Source organism: Dendrobates tinctorius, unplaced genomic scaffold, assembly GCF_039654945.1.
Source record: "Dendrobates tinctorius isolate UK_male_01 unplaced genomic scaffold, ASM3965494v1 ptg000183l, whole genome shotgun sequence".
NCBI lineage: Eukaryota > Metazoa > Chordata > Amphibia > Anura > Dendrobatidae > Dendrobates > Dendrobates tinctorius.
In genome coordinates, this window is record NW_027361850.1 from 9,962,856 (window position 1) to 9,982,905 (window position 20,050).

General features: G+C 43.5%; 1 protein-coding gene across 3 annotated transcripts in view; it reads left to right on the forward strand.

Moving 5' to 3' along the window:
- The window catches only part of VAV1 (vav guanine nucleotide exchange factor 1), a 171,443-nt gene that overhangs the window by 44,693 nt on the left and 106,700 nt on the right, over positions 1 to 20,050 (forward strand). For all 3 annotated transcript variants that reach the window (XM_073552033.1, XM_073552034.1, XM_073552035.1), the window contains exons 3-4: positions 13,614 to 13,672; positions 13,796 to 13,861. In XM_073552033.1, coding sequence (XP_073408134.1) covers positions 13,614 to 13,672; positions 13,796 to 13,861 — 125 coding nt within the window. The remainder of the gene's footprint in view (positions 1 to 13,613; positions 13,673 to 13,795; positions 13,862 to 20,050) is intronic.

The following is a 20,050-nucleotide window of genomic DNA, read 5'->3' on the forward strand; positions in this document are numbered from 1 at the left end:
GCCTTTTTGTCTGCACAGATTGGTGGCAGAAGTTGTAATATAGGATCAGCATGGGTCTGACCACTACCAGTCGGACCACCCCCAACATGCTCAGCTACATGTCATCAAAGCATGGGACTAGGTGGGCTCAATGCCTGGATTCACAATCAATGTGTGAAGGTGACACCACTGCCTGTTCCCCTATGCTACATGCTTGCCAATCCCTTGTGCTTGATGCAAGCATGGATGCTTCCGGCCCTGCACCAATTGTTGCACATTCACAATCATCAGCAAAAACGTTCAACTCCTTGTTCCAGATCAGCATTCAGCTGTCCCTACTCTAGCGTTTGGAACACAAATGAAAATACCCAGCCACCACCAACAGGCCCAAACACCAATCAGGCACATTCCCAGACTAATTGCTCTGGAAATTTTGCTATTTAGGCATGTGGCGACGGTTGTCCCTTTGTACTCAGCCCCCAGCCGCCACTACATCAGCATATGTCCCATCACTTGCACCCTTAGCCAACACAGTTACTGGAAAGGTCTACTTAACGACATTACATTTCCCTGACGGCAAACTGGGTGAACGTAGTGGAGGCCGTGACCGAGTCGGACTCTGGGACGGCACACGTGCTACCGACGCCGATGATTGAGGGCTCTAGTTCCATCAGAGTTTCTTCCACTTCCTTCATCAATTCCTGCACCTCCTCCTTCATCTTCGAATTTTCATTTTGGAGCACTTCATCCATATCAGCCGCAAGCTGTAAGCACTGCGTCGGTGAAGCAGTAACAGGCTCTGTGTCACGATCCATTTTTTGATTCGTGGCAGCTCTGGTTCCACTATGATTTATATGTTGCTTTTTTCCTTTCACACCAGCAGGGGTTAATGTCAGTTTCCCTTGCTGGCAGCTTGCTGAAACTGCAGAGTTACTAGGTCAGGGACCACACCCACCTTCCTTTAAATGGACACCTGATGCATCAGCTGACTGTCGGTATAGAGCAATTTATATTGACCAAGCCTGGAGTAAGGAGCTCTCTGGCTGCTGTGTATCAGCTGGTTTCGTGGAGTCCATGGAGGTGTAGAGGCAGGAGGAGATGGAGAGTCATCCTACTGGTAGGGACAGGGAAGTGTTGCCTATTGGGTGTCTGGCACACATGGCTGACTTTATGTCCCGCTGCCTTTCCTGTGAATGTAGTGTTATATGCATTTTGGCCAACATTGATTACTGGTTGTTCACCCTTCTCGAACCACACTCTAAGGAGAACTTTAGATCTCTTCTTGCGGCAGAGAGGGCAATACCAGAAGTTGAACAATTACTACAAAAATTCCCATCAGACAATGCTGGTGGCAGAGGTCATAAACCCTTGGGCAACCAAGGAGGAGAGAGAGGGTAGAAACACACCAAGTCCAACAGAGGCAGGGCAACACTATCAAAGGTCTAGCACAGGCCTTGATGTGTGAGATAGTCTAACAAGGAGGGAGATGTTTTTGAAGATGGTAAAGGATTATCTTGCTGAGTGTACCAGCATCCTCTGTGATTCCTAAGTGCCGTACAACTATTTGGTATCCCAGCTGGACACGTTGGATGAACTTTCCGTCTATTGAGGTGATTGGCCTGCTCTGCCACTGGCGTTTTGTCAGGCCAGGGCCATAATAACTGGCAGGCGCATCCGCCTGTCAACTGAAAATGCTGACAGGCTGACTTCTATTAAAATGAAGAAGGCCTGGATTGTCCCATAATTCTCAACCCACTAGATGACAGTAGCAGAATATAACTCAAAGTTTTTAGATGGTCATCAGGTGGCTATCACTCAAAATCTTTATAGGGTCATCAGGTGGCCTTCACTCAAAATTTTTAGAAAGTCATCATGCGACTGACCCACTCTAGTTTTTCCATGATGTGTATGATGCCCTCCTTCAAAATTTTTAGAGGATGTGTATGAGGCCTTTCTCTATTATTTTCTTACATATATACAGTGGGGCAAAAAAGTATTTAGTCAGTCAGCAATAGTGCAAGTTCCACCACTTAAAAAGATGAGAGGCGTCTGTAATTTACATCATAGGTAGACCTCAACTATGGGAGACAAACTGAGAAAAAAAAATCCAGAAAATCACATTGTCTGTTTTTTTTTTCATTTTATTTGCATATTATGGTGGAAAATAAGTATTTGGTCAGAAACAAAATTTCATCTCAATACTTTGTGATATATCCTTTGTTGGCAATGACAGAGGTCAAACGTTTTCTGTAAGTCTTCACAAGGTTGCCACACACTGTTGTTGGTATGTTGGCCCATTCCTCCATGCAGATCTTCTCTAGAGCAGTGATGTTTTTGGCTTTTCGCTTGGCAACACGGACTTTCAACTCCCTCCAAAGGTTTTCTATAGGGTTGAGATCTGGAGACTGGCTAGGCCACTCCAGGACCTTGAAATGCTTCTTACGAAGCCACTCCTTCGTTGCCCTGGCGGTGTGCTTTGGATCATTGTCATGTTGAAAGACCCAGCCATGTTTCATCTTCAATGCCCTTGCTGATGGAAGGAGGTTTGCACTCAAAATCTCACGATACATGGCCCCATTCATTCTTTCATGTACCCGGATCAGTCGTCCTGGCCCCTTTGCAGAGAAACAGCCCCAAAGCATGATGTTTCCACCACCATGCTTTACAGTAGGTATGGTGTTTGATGGATGCAACTCAGTATTCTTTTTCCTCCAAACACGAAAAGTTGTGTTTCTACCAAACAGTTCCAGTTTGGTTTCATCAGACCATAGGACATTCTCCCAAAACTCCTCTGGATCATCCAAATGCTCTCTAGCAAACTTCAGACGGGCCCGGACATGTACAGGCTTAAGCAGTGGGACACGTCTGGCACTGCAGGATCTGAGTCCATGATGGCGTAGTGTGTTACTTATGGTAGGCCTTGTTACATTGGTCCCAGCTCTCTGCAGTTCATTCACTAGGTCCCCCCGCGTGGTTCTGGGATTTTTGCTCACCGTTCTTGTGATCATTCTGACCCCACGGGGTGGGATTTTGCGTGGAGCACCAGATCGAGGGAGATTATCAGTGGTCTTGTATGTCTTCCATTTTCTAATTATTGCTCCCACAGTTGATTTCTTCACTCCAAGCTGGTTGGCTATTGCAGATTCAGTCTTCCCAGCCTGGTGCAGGGCTACAATTTTGTTTCTGGTGTCCTTTGACAGCTCTTTGGTCTTCACCATAGTGGAGTTTGGAGTCAGACTGTTTGAGGGTGTGCACAGGTGTCTTTTTATACTGATAACAAGTTTAAACAGATGCCATTACTACAGGTAATGAGTGGAGGAAAGAGGAGACTCTTAAAGAAGAAGTTACAGGTCTGTGAGAGCCAGAAATCTTGATTGCTTGTTTCTGACCAAATACTTATTTTCCACCATAATATGCAAATAAAATGAAAAAAAAAACAGACAATTTGTTTTTCTGGATTTTTTTTTCTCAGTTTGTCTCCCATAGTTGAGGTCTACCTATGATGTAAATTACAGACGCCTCTCATCTTTTTAAGTGGTGGAACTTGCACTATTGCTGACTGACTAAATACTTTTTTGCCCCACTGTATGTTGTGAGGCAGTGACCCGTGTTACAGGTAGGGGTCGCAGTTTGCTCTCCCCAGGATGCGCATGGAGGCGTATTGAGGTCATGAGGGGACATTGCAGTCGCAGGCGTAGCTATGATTGTAATGGTGAAGCAGTGACTGATGTCACAGGTAGGGGTCACTGTGTGTTCTTACCAGGATGTGCACGGAGGCGTATTGAGGCCATAGCAATGAATGGCAGTCGTGGATGTAGCTGTGACTGCAATGCGGACTAAAAATAATAACAATAAGTGTTAACCTTGGACATGCTAGTGTCCATGGCAGATGTAGGGAAAACGTGCTCTGGGATGTTGTGTTGTGAAACAGACTGCAGGATAGTAGTTGTGCAGTCCATTTCACTCAAGGCCCAGGTTTTCATATGGCTAAAGGACACAGGTTTCTTTGTTAAAAGCCATGCAGGAAAGGTTTTGGGTGTGTCAGGTCCAGTGTCAGGGCCAGAGTGAGTTGGTGCTTGTTACTGTGCAGAGCAGTTGGTGTTGCAGTGCACAGGCTGTGTGAGGCAATGCAGGACAGAGCAGAGCCATGAGACCTGGCACCCACAGCATACACAGTGGTGCTGCTGTCAACAGTGTCTGGTCTCGGAGGTGGATGTCCTGTGCCCGGAGGTGAACCGGAGGGGAATGTCCTGTGCTCGAAGGGAGGACTAGCGTGTTTAACGGCTGCAAACAGGTAGATATGGTGCCCGGCTGTGACCTGGAGGATATCAAGGACTGTGTACGGCTGTGTGAGTAAAAAGACATTGACATGGTGGCGTAGTCGCCCACAGAAACTGGTCAGAGGAAGACTGGGATGTTTAGGGACTACAATGCAAAGTATATCGTGCACTGTGTAATCTAAAGGATCGTTGTTATGATTGGGTCACCGAGGAGGAGAGAAGCCCAAGCTAAGCCACAGAAAACCAGAGAGGTTGGTAACTAAGCGGATTGCAGACCCCTGATCCTATCCACACAACTAGCAGTAGCCGTGGAGCGTGCCTACGATGATCCTAGATGCCTCGGCACAGCCAGAGAGCTAACTAAGCCTAAAGCAAGAAAGGGGAAATCTAAACTGCCCCAGAGCAGACCCCAAAGGAATAGATAGCCCCCAAACATATATTGTCGGTGAGACAAGATGAAAACACAAATGCAGGTAGGAAAATAGACTGAGCAAACGATTGGGGCCCACACTGACTAGACAGGACAGGAAAGGAAAGACACTGTCTTCAATCACGCAAAAAAACCTGCAAAAAGGTCCAATACGTCTGATGCAAAAATACTGAAGTCGCACGACTTCGCCCACTATATCAGCACTCTGGTATATTCTGAAAGCAGAGCAAAAAGAGGCCAATCTAATAAGGGACAAAACAAACTGGCGCAAGCAGTAACATATGGAAGGTGATTCAGCACAGCCCCAGCCGGAGCTGGCTGACCCACACAAAACTGAAATAGACAAAACCAGATCAAATGTGAACAGAATAGCAAAAGAACACTTAGCTGAGCATGCAGGGACTGAGCTGGAAACTAAGACCTCAGGAGGCAGGAAAAAAATCACCAGCAGGGATAGAGGGAGTCAGCTGTCTTAAATCCAGTCTGAAACCCCAGATCTCCAATCGTCATCCTCATTATCAGGTGGCAAGCCTCTGTTAATCAGATCAGCTCCATTACCTACAGTAACCACCAGAGGGAGCCCAGAAAGAGAACTCGCAACCCCTCCGTCAACCTGACCAGTTCCACCACCTTCAGCAATAACCAGAGGTAGTCCAGAAAGCGAATTCACAACAGATCATGTCTTATGTGATGTTGAGAATAAACAGACAGTAACACAGCTGTGCAGTCACCCACGTTAACTGGTCAGAGGAGGACTGTCGTGTGTAGTGATTGCAAACTAAATGAGTAAAGCTGTGTGAGTAAAGAGATATTAACACGGTGGTGTAGTCGCCCACAGAAACTGGTCAGAGGAAGACTGGCGTGTTTAATGACTACAATCTAAAATATATTGTGTACTGTGTAATCTAAACGATCGTGTGCTATGTGATGCTGTAAGTTAAAAGAGATTGATACGGCGCTGCAGTCGCCCACGGTTACTGGACAAAGGGAGGTCCAGCGTGTTTAGGGACTGCAATCTAAAGCTTTGTAGTGCTATGAAATGGACACTAATGTTATATGCACTTGTGTGAACTGAACACTAATGCTATGCACTTGTGTGAAATGGACACTAGCGTTATATGCACTTGTGTGTGAAATGGACATTTAGTGTGTGAAGTAACACATTAAAGAGACTTTGTGTTTGAATTTTGTGGGTCACTGCCTCCTCACTGCATAAGTGTGCTACCGGTGTACTACAATGTATACACCCCCAGGGGTTAGTGTTTTTTCAGCCCTTGCACTTAGTGCATAGGCTTTACTAGTCTAGGAGTCCCATTCCTTCAAAATTTGAAAAAAAAAATTTCTGAGGGCCTCCCCCTTATGTCTTCTAGGGTGTATTGCAGTCACACCTTCTAATTTTTGGCAGCCCTTGCATTTAGTTCATAGGCTTTATGAAAACCAAACACCTATGTAGAGCAAAAAGAAGTCCTCCAAACATAGTAATGTATAAAAAATAAATTTTATTGAAGCATACACTTAAAAATTTTAAAAGGAAGTGTTTTTGAAGGGGTACACTGGGACTTCTGACACTCTGGGTAACTATTCATCTCTCTGGCTCCTCATTATATATTTATGATTGATACTGATTTTTCTACTCTGCACCTTGAGCCATGGTATGTATTTCTCTCTTGTCTCTGGCTTCCCTCATGAGGTGTACTTATTTGATTTATGTTTTGAGGTGTACTGTTTACCCATTGCATTCATAATATTAACCATCTGCAAGCCTTATTAGAGGCAGCCAGGGACGTAACCCCAAGTAGTGTCCAGGTATATTTATTTATTTACTTATTTTTCACCCTATTCTTGAATTTTTTTGCACTTTTCTCTATAGTTGATTATTGCTGACTACTGCTTTATAAGTGTACCTTGTAACTAAAATTCATTATACAGATAGTTGCAGATTGCTTATAATTATGGATGCAATATAATTACTCTTTTGATATTATCCATCCATTTTTTGACCCCAGTGTTTTGCTTATTTTTTTCTGTATGGTCTGTATACATCTCCAAAACACTTCCTTTTTATATTTTTAAGTGTACTGTATGCTTCAATAAAATTTATTTTTTATACATTTCTATGTTTGGAAGACTTCTTTTTGCTCTACATAGGTGTTTGGTGTTATCACGGTCCTCTATGTTTATGATTTAGGGCATTTTTTGTTCATAGGCTTTATGAGTTTAGGAGTCCCACTACCTAACAGTCTTCACAGAATGCGTATGAGGTCCTCCTTTATGTCTAATACAGGATGTATCGAAGTCCCTCTTCCTTCTAATTTTTGACAGATCTTGTAATGGCTGCATAGGCTTTGTGAGTTTGAGGCCCTTCTCCATAAATGAAACAGGATGTGTCACACACACCACATGCCCAGATACAGTAGTAAAATGTTAAAATTACTGTTGACTCCCGATGAGTGTAGTTTTATTTCCCCCTCTACTATGCCATGTGCTGTAGTCATAAGCGACGGGAAAATACGGTGAGAGATGGCCCGGCTTTTAAAAGGTGGAGGAGACGGATTTTGTTTTTCTCTTTTTAATTTTGCCTTTTGATGCCAGTGATTATACAGGAAAGAATGTTTCCTAATGTTTTTTCCTGTAAAATCCATTTTATCTTCAGTTTTGTAATGTTTTATTGACAGTCCGTAATAGTGGAGTAATACTCTGACAACATTGCTCCCAGCAGTGATCTGGGAGACAGAGAATCGTCCAGGAGTCTTCCCCATGCAATTCACATTCCATTTGAGAGCTGTTTCCATACATTTCAATGAAGTTCCTGCCACCCCAACCCTCTTGTTAGCGTCTTCCGGGAAAAGACTTGAATTTCCCATTGATTTCCACTATATTCGTTAGTCAAGACAAGCCTGTCTGAGCATCCTACCTGCTCGATTCGAGTACCGAGCCCTCAAACATTTTAGTGCTCACTCACCACAAGTGGTTACCCCTTACAGGAGCTGATGTCACTAGTGAATGACATTCATCTACATATTGTAAAAAGGTAAAATCATACAGAGTCCATGATTACACTTGCACAAGGCCAAGTAAGTGGTTCTGGCCATGTAAACAGGTACATGGATGCAGCCGCACAAAGGATACTGACTCGTATATTTAATAACTATCTACACAGTTAGTAAGGCAAGTCTAAATACAGGAAAATGACAATTTTAATGTAAAAATAATTCAGACAATAGAGCACTATCTCTGCACTCTATTTGTCCTGTTGCTATAGTCTGACCCTAGTACTGGCACTTATAACCTGAGTGCAGCCCTAAAAAAGTGTGACACAGAAAATCTAGTCGTCGACTATTACTCCTGTCATTAAAGCAAGTAGCCACTACCTATTAGGCTCACTAACCTTTATGGTACTCTGTTAACTCTTTTCTGGGCAACTTGCTAGAGGACATGCACTAAATGCAATTATAGTTGAAACAGCAATATTCACATAAGGCATATGCAATCCACATGGGTATACAAATTTTTGCACAAATGCACATTAATGGGTAGTATTAAAGATACTATGACTTGTTGGCCGACAGTGTCTTGGTCAAATCTGTATGGTCTTCCTTCAGCTCGTTCCAACACCAGGCCCTAACAGAAGTCCACCAACTATGCACTCCCGATATGCCACAAGTCTCGGCCCAGTTTCACACCGTGAGATGAAAACCGTTCTTTTCACCACAGATCTTTTCTCCTCGTCTTCGGTATCTGGGAGATAAACTCACGGTCCCTGCTGCTCATGCGGCTGAACCACTTGTCACATGTCCTGAATTCTTTTGACGATTGTATCCACCTTTTAGTGCAGCAGTATGCACACTGAGCAGTGATGAGTCAGTGACCCAGCAAAGTTCAAAGCAAAGTCTCTTTTAATGTTCAGTATACTAACAAAAATGCACAACACACGTTATCTTCTGGTTTGCAGACGGGAAACAGGACAGTCCACCGCCAGATCGCAGCCGGGCACAGAACAGTCTACCTCCGAGACCTGTTGCCGTGGGGCGACTCCACTGCCTTGTACGCTGAAGGGTGCCAGGCCTTTTGGCTCCACTTGCCTGAGTTGCCTCACACAGGTGTAGCTCTGCAGAATCTCCTGATCTTCACACCTGCAAGACCAAACTGACACATCCAACCCTCTGCTTCAGGGGTTTTTACAAGGATAAGACACGGCCGGGAAGGAAACGGACTGCCCCACTACCATCCTATAGTCCGCTTAAAAAATAAAAGCCCAGAGCAGTTTTTTTTCAATCTGCCTTGGACAAATAGCTTGCCGAAGACCAACACTTACTTTTACTTTGCATTGCAATCACAACTATGTCTGTGACTGCAATGCACTCCCGCAGCCTCAATACACCTCTTTGCACATCCTGGCGGGACACATAGCGAGTTAGCAACCATCGCATATGTCACTGGTCACTGCCTCACAAACTGTAAAACAGGACTCTCTTCATACAGAGCCACCTGTCCTATTGTCCTAGTAACTGTAGGGTACCAATAATAGGCAAGCTCACCTGTTCCTTGGAATTAGGTTTCTGACTTAAGGTCATTCATCTCCATAGTTTTGACAATTCTGGCTCTGTCAAATGAACTTGCACCCAACTCGTTTCATAGTCGACATTCTTGTCATTTCTCCTGAGAGGCCACTAAAACTGTCGGAAACCATTTAAAGTCTAGGGTCTCATCTTCATCCAGCTCCTTGTCCATATCCTGGACCATTTGCTCATGGGTAACACACCCTTTGCCCAATAGGCTATCTGATACTGCAATTTAGACATTCTGGACCCCAACTGCTATTCTAATGCTCCCTGCTTTGCACCTTCCAGATGAGCCAATAGGTTATCAGTCCGCACATGAACTTCAGACTCCAAGAGATATTCTGCAAACTTCTCAGCCATGGCCCATACAAAGGCCGATTGCTTCAGTTTGAATGAGCTGTAGTTCTCATGATTGCTTTCCATATCCCATACAGATCGGTTGGAGTATGCGATCAGCTATTCTTGTCAGTCTTGGACTTGAGCCAGCATAGCTCCCAAGCTGTAGAGATTTCCATCAGTGTACAAATCAAACAGTTGTGAAAAGCCCATGTATGCCAAGATGGGAGCATCCATGAATCCAATTTTCAATGTCTGGAAGGCCTCCTCTTGCCTTTGTTCCCATTTGATCAGCCGACTCTTGGGCCCTACTGCTGTTCCACTGAACAACTCATGCAATGGGGCTGCTGTTTTTTCAAAGTCCTTTATAAACATTTGGTGGTATCAGGAGAGACCAAGGAACACGCTTAGCTCTCTGAGTCATAAGAGTAGGTCACGTTTCCACGGCTGCCATTTTTCCTTAGTTGGATACACAACTTCACTGGAGGCCATTTGTCCCAAGTATTCAATCTTGTTCTGAAACAGATGGCATTCCATGGTTTTATTTTGAATCATGCTTTTTGAACATAGTGTAGTATATTACAATGTTATCAGATATATCAGAGTTGCTTCAAAATTCAAGTCACCGAGACATCTTTCCATCAGCTCTTGAAATGTTGACGTGTTAGTCACTCCAAACGGCATCCAATTAAACTCAAACAGTCCAATATTAAGAATGAATGCCGTGTTCGTGAATCACACTCGACCATGGGGACCTGCAAATAGCTGCTGGCCAATTCCAGAGATGAAAACTACTTCACTGTTCCCAATGCTGACAGGGACTCTTCTATCGTGAGCAAGAGGTATGAGTCCTGGACTGTGCAGGCATTAAGTCATCTATAGTAAACACAAAACCTCAGGTTCCAGTCCCTCTTCCAGACCAACACAATTGGTGCAGCCCACAGGCTTTGACTCACTTGTAATACTCTTATTTGCAGCATCTGTACCAACAGATCTTTCACTTCTTGATACATCTGAGAGTGAATATGGAGATATCTTTATCAGATTGGGGCCATATTTCCTGTGGAGGTCTTATGCTGGATGGTGTCTGTTCACCCAATATCATCCTCATACTTGGAGAACACATCCTTATATTGCCACAACAGGGCTGGCACCTGTCCAACTTGTCCAGGGGAGAATTCAGTCAAATCTACTTCCATTTGTTCCAGTATGTTACGTTCACCTTTCGCATTACAATTCACCCTCGCTTTGTTCTTTGGACACTGATAGAATCAAAGTATCTCCATTCACTGGTTCTAAGTTGACTCCTCTGGTGTTAACGGGGCTCTATTGCGTCATGCATACCCACACAATCTCATATTCAGAAGTTATCCATAGGCTCTTTCCACTGGAGTTGAGGCATCTTACTGGAACGTGCCCCTAATTTACTGTCGCCAAATGCTGCCTGAACAGCTCCCAAATAATCACCAGCCATCACAGGCTGCCGATCATTGTCATGGCAACCTGAGTCATGACAACTTCCTGGTCTGTCATCTGCAGTTCCCTGTTAGACCATGCCAGGAGCATGGTCTAAAAGGAATTTTGTCAGTGTCTCACTGACCGGTATAATGAATTGCAGTGCTGGTGCATTGCAATGCATTATACCAGTGATTTGAGTAATAAAATAAAAGTTACATAGAAGGACTAAGAAAAAAAAAAGTTTAAAAAATGTTTTTTTAAAAAGCACAAATTAAATAAAAAATGAAAAAAATATTGCCCCAATAAATAGGTAAATTTAAGTAAAAACAAAAAAATACACATATTTGGTATTGCTGCATCCAGAATAACCTGATCTATAAAATTGATAGAAGAGTGAATCCAGCTCTTGGTTCCTTAGAAATTCATCTTTTTTTGGAGTAGAATATTTTTTTAAAATCCAACTTCATAATTACAACATCGTGTCACCAACATCCCCAGGGATACATAAGCAGACGCGTTTCGAGCTTAAAGGCTCTTATTCATTGACTTTACTGGCTGAAGTTAGTGCCACTAATATTACAATTTTTGGGGTGAGAATATTGACTGGCTTTTCTTCTAGCAGTTCAAAGAGGGCTTTAATTAATGCCTCTCGGACCAAATTTATATTCTTGGGCCAGGTACCGGCCTGTATCTGTCACATGCCTTGACAAATCTGACAATCCATTTTTTAGCCTTCAGATTATAGTTGTATAAGGGCCTTAGCGCCGACACCTGCACATTAAGAGTGCTAGTAGATAGGCCCATTTCCACACCTTTCTGGAGGAATTCTAACATGGTATTTTACCCCCTAAAGTTTTCCCCAAACTAGACAAGAACCTTGCCCTGGTTCTGCCATATATCTTAGTTGTTACAGGTATTCTGCTTTTAAGCAGAGTAGAGACTATGTTCGAGGGAAAAACCTTTGTGAATCAAAAATGTCCTCTCAAATTCCAGGCCATCAAATGAAGGCCCGACTTCTGCAGATGGAAAACTTAACCCTGACTGAGGAGATCTGGAACATCTGGGAGAATTCATGAATCTGATATGGACATCATCCTTATCCATTAGAACCATGGCCTCTTGGGCCAGAATGGAGCAATCAGAATGATCCTCCCTTGTTTCTTCCTGATCTTCCTAAACACTGCAGGAATCAAGTTCAATGCAGGAAAGGCATAGGCCAGGTCGAAGTCCCAAGGGATATGCAGAGCATCTGCGTGGGGTTTTTCTCTTGGATCTAGAATCCTTTTATCTTCCTGTTTTACTTGTTCGCAAACAGGTCTGTTTGGTTGGCCCCAACGATCCACAATCTGCTGGAATATTATTTGATTCAGCTCCCATTCTCCTTGTTTAGTTGGTTGATTTTTTTAACATGTAGCATCTGTTATTTTTGAAGATAGATCACGGCCTCTTTATATCAATCTGATTATGTGTAAAAAAACAAAAATGGAGACATATTCCCCTTCGATCCGTGTCGAGAAATGAACTTGCCAATACAAGTCAGTGGCCCTGTGGAAAAAAACCACATCCATATGCTGTCCATGTTATATTGTCTAATTCAGTGGTCTCCAACCTTTCTGACCTTGAGAGCCACATTCAGCTTAGACAGAGGGTCGCAAGCTACATTCAGCACTGAGAGAGGGGAGCGAGCCACATCCAGCTCCCATCTCCATTTAAGTAGTGTCAACCAAAGCCCCCATTACAGGTATAATGATAACCAAACTTTTCCACAGATATCACTCCAAAGCAGTACACTGAGATCCAGGGGTTCCCACAATACCCCCATTCAGTATTCTCCCATCAAGGACTCCCAACACACTGTCACATCCAGCTTTGAGCACCTCCTCTAACAGATAGTACCATCCTCCAGCGAACCATACCTAAAACATCTCTAAACCCCTAAGACCAGTAAATGTGCATCCACATCTGCACTTCTGTGCAGAGCTACTCACGTAAATCACTATTTTGTGATGTACTCTTCATACCTGTTTACTAGACCTGGACCTAATGCACCAAAGTGGCAGACAGTCTCGAGCCACAATTCATGTGACCGCGAGCCACATGTGGCTCCCGAGCTACAGGTTGGGGACCCCTGGTCTAATGGTTAGAAGAGGATAAGAACCTTTTTTCATACTGGAAAATAAAAACAGTTGCAACAAGGATTGAATTTAATTGATACACAGACCAAAAATGGATGCAGCACACTGAAGACAACACAAACCGGTTTTGACGTTAAGAGAAAAAAATATATATTTGACACTTGCCTCAAACAATAGATCATTTTATCACAATACAAACCCTGTAAAATTGGCCACTCTCTAAACTGTCCACTGTATGCTCAAAAAGTAGCGCCAAGAAAATCTGAACAGTTGTCAATACCAACCAATCAAATGTTAGATTTCCCACTTGTCTATTCATAAGAATAATTGAAAAGAGAAATGTGATTGGTTGCTTTAAGAAGCTGTTAAAGGTTTTTTTTTTAGTATTAGATTATGAAAATGTTAACACTTTTTTCTTTTCACTTTATTTTAGGTTATTAACACACTGTCTATGTTATCCTGGACACAGGTTGCACAAAGTAAAGGTCTTTCGTAAGTACTGCATGTTAGCTTATTGTTCTGGTTTATTTTTTTAATTTTTTTACAGTGATGCTTAAAAAAGTTAACATTGATATGTTATAAAACGATCAAATGACATGTGCTATTTGTTCACAGGCCGTTCCCTATTGAGGATTATGAAGCAGATGATGACATCTACAGTGGTCTCTCTGATCAAATTGAGTAAGTTAGAAAAATCCAGATCTGAAATAATCATAAAAAAAGACACCAAACTATGTATTTCTTAATATACACTTTTTGTAAGTAATGTGCCTTCAACGTTTTCCTCTTTTCCCTGTCATTTTAAAGCATGTGAATATGTCTGCAAAATGCCAACAATGGGATTATTTTCCCATGAATGTGTAGGAAGATGGACCGGGCCGGTGGTGCCTCCCTTGTGCCGGTCCCGGAACCAAAGGGACTGTCACCATTGTTGCAGGGGGAAAGCATTCAGACCTTGACCAACCTTTGCACTGGACTGAAGGGGGCGTGACAGAGATAAAAGGGTCTGTGCGCGGGAAAAGGGCAGACTCGGCGGGAAGACAGAGTACGCAGCAGGAGACAGTTAAAGCTCTCTCTGTGAAACGACTCCTTAGCACCATTTCTCACTGCGGTACGCTGCCGCGAAAACTCCCCAGACCGTGTGGGAATTGACGGTGTCAGGAAACAGTGCCTCAACTATCCTCAGGACCAAGCCAGAGACTTCACGTGCTTCCTTCGGTGCCACTGTGGAAGAACAAGCCTTCATCGCCCTGAGAACTTCAGACTGATAAGTTTGCCAGTTACTTAGATAACTGTTTTGTTCCCCTGTTTTATGCATTTTGCCTTCACCCCCTTCATCACCAATACTCTAGCTGCATGGAATATTCCCTGTAAATGAACCCCCATTAACTCCTGATGTGCCTCCTGCTCATCACTGCATCCTGCGTCCCTGTGCTTTATACTACACTTGGCATAGTTGGCAGGATGCAGTCTAACAGCATGGAGGCGGCAGATCAATCAGTTGGGGTGAACCCACTTACCAGAATTTCTCTGGGGCAATGTTGAATAATTTGCCCAAGTTCACAGGGAGTAACTTTGTTATGGAGCTGGACCGAACACACGAGGGGAATGCTGAGAATGCACCCCATGACCCCTGCCCTAGAAACTGAGGTGGCCATGATGGCTTTAGATGGGGAAGCTAGAGACTCCGTCATGTTATGACCCCCGGGGGACCGAAATACCTTTAACAAGGTGCTGCAAATACTAGAGGAGACTCTTGGGGACCCCACGGATGTAGGGGAGTTAAGATTACGTCTATTCAGCTGTATGCAAAGGGGGGGAGACGGTAAAACAATATGTGAATGCCCTCCAAGAGATTTGAAGCGATGGCCGAGAGACCACCACAATGCAGGGAGACTACAGTATGCAAGATGAGGTGCAAACAACAAAGGGCTAATTTATTTACAGGCAAGGAATGCAGTGTTAGGAATGTGTAAACAGGGGTATGCAATGACATAAAACAATTTACAAAAGTGATATTCTCTAGCTGGGCCATCAAATGGCACGGTGCACCAACTATTACAGATCAGTGTATTTTTCCAAAAAGCAAAACAATACAATAAAGTACAGTATTCTGCTACTCTAACTATAGCCTAACTGGCCTCTGCTACACCGGCCACATGGCTACCGTGCTTTATCTATTGCAGCCTATCCTATCCTTGTGTGAAGATCCCGAGCCTGTTCCTAGAAACGGTGGATTCCCGCCTCTGGATTCCTTCCTTGTATATCTTCATGGCTCCTCACAGCAACACATGAAAGCCACCTTCGTTATCCCCAGAAGGGTCTACACAATCCCATAAGTTCAGTCAGTTTCAAGCTACACGTTTTCTCCTCACAGCTCCCAGCACATCAGCTTCCTGCAGACTCCCAGCTCAGAACACACACAGGAAAAACAGCCCCTCCCCTCTCCATTGCTGGCAGAACAAACCAAAACAGTCTTATTGCAGGGGAGAGACGAATGTCCCATTGCTCTAGCCAAGGGGGTGCTGTCTCTTAAAGTGGCAGTTTGTCTCTACTGTCCATAGCAATGCCACCCCCTTACAGATTCATACTGCTATCCTTATCCTTATGTCATTCCACAGCATGCCTCCCAAAAGAGGGCTTAGTGACAGCAGCAGCAATCAAATGCTGTCAGAACAGATTCTCCCAGATGACATTTCAATTAGCTTAACAGGAGTCCACTTACTTTCAGCGTAAAGGAGAGAACACCACGTACATGTCACATTTCTACTTGGATGTTCCCCAACGGTGTCTGCCACAGTCTAAAGGGGATACTGCGACAGAGAGATGCTATAAAGATCACTGCGATCTTCTGGTCCCTCTCTGTCGCAGTATTCTCGTGACAGTACCCCCCTCCTAAGAGGGTCCTCTGGAACCTCAGAACCAGGATTATCTGGATGTGTTGCGTGAAAAGACCGAAACAACCTGTTCGCATGAACGTCAGATGCTGGTACACACATTCTCTCTTCAGGACCGTAACAATTCCAATGTACCAATGAAGAGACTCTTATATTTGGACCCACCTTGCCACACTGATGTAATAGACAAAGAAAACCGTTCCTCCTCAGGTACTCCTGAAGAACGATTCCTATTGAAGGAGCAGAATTGAGGATGAAAACCGTATGCCGCAAAGAACGGGGCTTGCCGGTAGATTAAATACAACGGTTATTCACAGCAACTCAGCTAGAGGTAGATAAGAAACTGAAACCTCCTGATTCTCGGTCACAAAGCACCTAAGATATATCTCAAGGTTCGGGTTCACTCGCCCAGTTTGCCCATTAGACATTAGTCTAATCATCATTTCATTATTAGGTGAAAAGCAGATGAGAATGAAAGATGAATCTCCAAGCGAGCACAAAAAGCTTTCCAGAATTTGGAAGTAAATTGAACCCCCGTATCGTAAAAAATATCAGATAGAATCCCATATAATTTCACAATTTCTTTAATAAAAATTTGTATCAAAGTCTTGGCTTTTAATAAAGCAGGTATCGCAATGAAATGAGTCATCTTGCTGAATGTGTCCACTACCAGAAATATTACAGTGTTACCTGCTGATATGAGTAGATCAGTGACAAGATCTTTAGATAAATGAGTCCATGGTCTATAGGAAATCATCAAAGGTTGAAGAGCTCCAGACTGATGAGTATGTGGGGGTCTTAAAAAGCGAACAGAGCTCCGGACGGATGAGTATATGGGTCCTTAAAAAGAGTACAAATACTGCAGACAGCTACATATTCCCAAACATCCTGGTGCACCCCAGACCATCAAAAACGACGTGTAAGGTAATTTGGCCCCAGCAATTAAATTAATGGTGCAATCATATGGACTATGAGGAGGAAGTTCTTGACACCTCTGTTCCAAAAACACATCCAGACAGATATTCCGGCAGACATTGGATATCAACCCTGGCTAAACGGATGCCCAAGCAGTATCTTTGACAGTACTCGCTCCACCTTACTACCTCCTGATTCTGTCAGTCCACCAGCGGATTGAGCTATTTAAGCCAAGGCAATCCCAGAACCACATGAGAAGGCAATCCATCTAGTACATAACAAATGTTAGCTTCCGAGTGAATTGTCCTACCTGAAGATGTATCTCTTGAATGACCTGAGTAAAATACCCCTGGCTCAAGGGTGCAGGATCTATAGCAATTAAAGGTATAGGTCTAGACAATTTAAGTGGATTGAGGCCCTGGTCCTGGATCAGCAGGGCCTCAATCAGATTAAACTCCGCTCCACTGTCTAAAAAGGCTGAAATAACCACTTTACATTTGTCAAAATATGTATCTTGGCCGGTAAAAAGAACTGTGAACAAACGACAGAGAAAATATGCACACCTGGGTTGGTGACCCCCCGCAACCCGGGCTCGTAAGTTTTCCAGCGGCTGTTTGCAGTTACGTATGGATGGACAGGTACCCATAAAATGACTTCTTACCACAGAAAAAACACACTCCTTCTTTCTTCCGAACTGCAGGAGGATCGATTAAACGAGTCACCCCCCCAACTGCATGAGTTCCTCGGTAGACTCAGACCTAGGTTCCATTGACCCTTGCCCCCTCATGTGTCTGTCTGACATAGTTAGGTTGATAACTTAGTTTTTTGTTTGTTGATTCTGAAAGTTGGAAAGCATGATTGCTCAGAATTTTTTTTTAAATCAAGTCAATGGAGATAGCCACAAATGCACGAACACCTCTCCATAAGAGCAGAGAGCAACAGGGTATTATTCTCAAAATGTAGGGGTGCTCTAGGGTGTTCGATTTATATGCTATAAATGTACCAGAAGTGAAGAGCCCTTTAAAGGGAATCTGTCAGTAGGATCAACCCTCCTAAGTCGTCTATATGGGCATGTAGATCATAGGAAGCTGAACAAAATGATACCTTGATATCTGTGATCTGATGTTTTATTCCACAGAAATCCATCGTTTTCTTATATGTAAATGAGAATCTGCCTCCAGAGCTTATATTAAATAAAAGGGTGTGATACCAGTGTGATATGTACAGTCATGGCCATAAGTTTTGAGAATGACACAAATATTATATTTTCACATGATCTGCTGCCCTCTGGTTTTTATGTGTGTTTGTCAGATGTTTTTATCACATACAGAAATATAATTGAAATCATATTATGAGTAACAAAAGGTTATATTGACAGTTAGAATGAGTTAATGCAGCAAGTCAATATTTGCAGTGTTGACCCTTCTTCTTCAGGACCTCAGCAATTCTCCCTGGCATACTCTCAATCAACTTCTGGATCAAATCCTGACTGATAGCAGTCCATTCTTGCAAAATCAATGCTTTTATTTTGTCTGAATTTGAAGGTTTTTGTTTGTCCACCCGTCTCTTGATGACTGACCACAAGTTCTCAATGGGATTAAGATCTGGGGAGTTTCCAAGCCATGGTCCCAAAATCTCTATGTTTTGTTCCCTGAGCCATTTAGTTATCACCTTTGCTTTATGGCAAGGTGCTCCATCATGTTGAAAAAGGCATTGTTGATCGCCAAACTGCTCTTGGACGGTTGGGAGAAGTTGCTCTTGGAGGACATTCTGGTACCATTCTTTATTCATGGCTGTGTTTTTAGGCAAGACTGAGAGAGAGCCCATTCCCTTGGCTGAGAAGCAACCCCACACATGAATGGTTTCAGGATGCTTGACAGTTGGCATGAGACAAGACTGGTGGTAGCGCTCACCTGGTCTTCTCCGAATAAGCAGTTTTCCAGATGTCCCAAACAATCGAAAAGGAGATTCATCAGAGAAAATGACTTTTTACCCCAGTCCTCAGCAGTCCACTCCCTGTACCTCTTGCAGAATATCAGTCTGTCCATGATGTTTTTTCTGGAAAGAAGTGGCTTCTTTGCTGCCCTCCTTGAGACCAGGCCTTGCTCTAAGACTCTCCGCCTCACAGTGCATGCAGATGCACTCACACCTGCCTGCTGCCATTCCTGAGCAAGCTCTGCACTGCTGGTAGCCCGATCCCGCAGCTGAAACACTTTTAAGAGATGGTCCTGGCGCTTGCTGGTCTTTCTTGGGCGCCCTGGAGCCTTTTTGGCAACAAGGGAACCTCTCTCCTTGAAGTTCTTGATGATGCGATAGATTGTTGACTGAGGTGTAATCTTTCTAGCTGCGATACTCTTCCCTGTTAGGCCATTTTTGTGCAGTGCAATGATGACTGCACGTGCTTCTTTAGAGATAACCATGGTTAACAGAAGAGAAACAATGATGCCAAGCACCAGCCTCCTTTTAAAGTGTCCAGTGGTGTCATTCTTACTTAATCATGACAGATTGATCTCCAGCCCTGTCCTCATCAACACCCACACCTGTGTTAATGGAGCAATCACTGAAACGATGTTAGCTGGTCCTTTTAAGGCAGGGCTGCAATGATGTTGAAATGTGTTTTGGGGGATAAAGTTCATTTTCTAGGCAAATATTGACTTTGCAAGTAATTGCTGTTAAGCTGATCACTCTTTATAACATTCTGGAGTATATGCAAATTGCCATTAGAAAAAATGAAGCAGTAGACTTTGTAAAAATTAATATTTGTGTCATTCTCAAAACTTTTGGCCATGACTGTAGTGGTCGCTCCCTGCTCTCACTGCAAAGCCATCTGCAGGTTCCTCTCAGCTTCAGCTTCCAGCTCACAGACAGACAGGGTTGCAATATTGTTGCAATGCAGCACATCTCAGAGAGAAGAAAAAAAATGTGTTTGTATGGAGATAAAGTTCAGTTCTGCTTTCCTGTGTTAGTTACTTGTTTTACACTGGTATTTCCCCCTTTTATGTAATATAGGCCCTGGAGGCAGATTCTCTGGCAGATCAGTGTCCGCCCTACAGCTCAT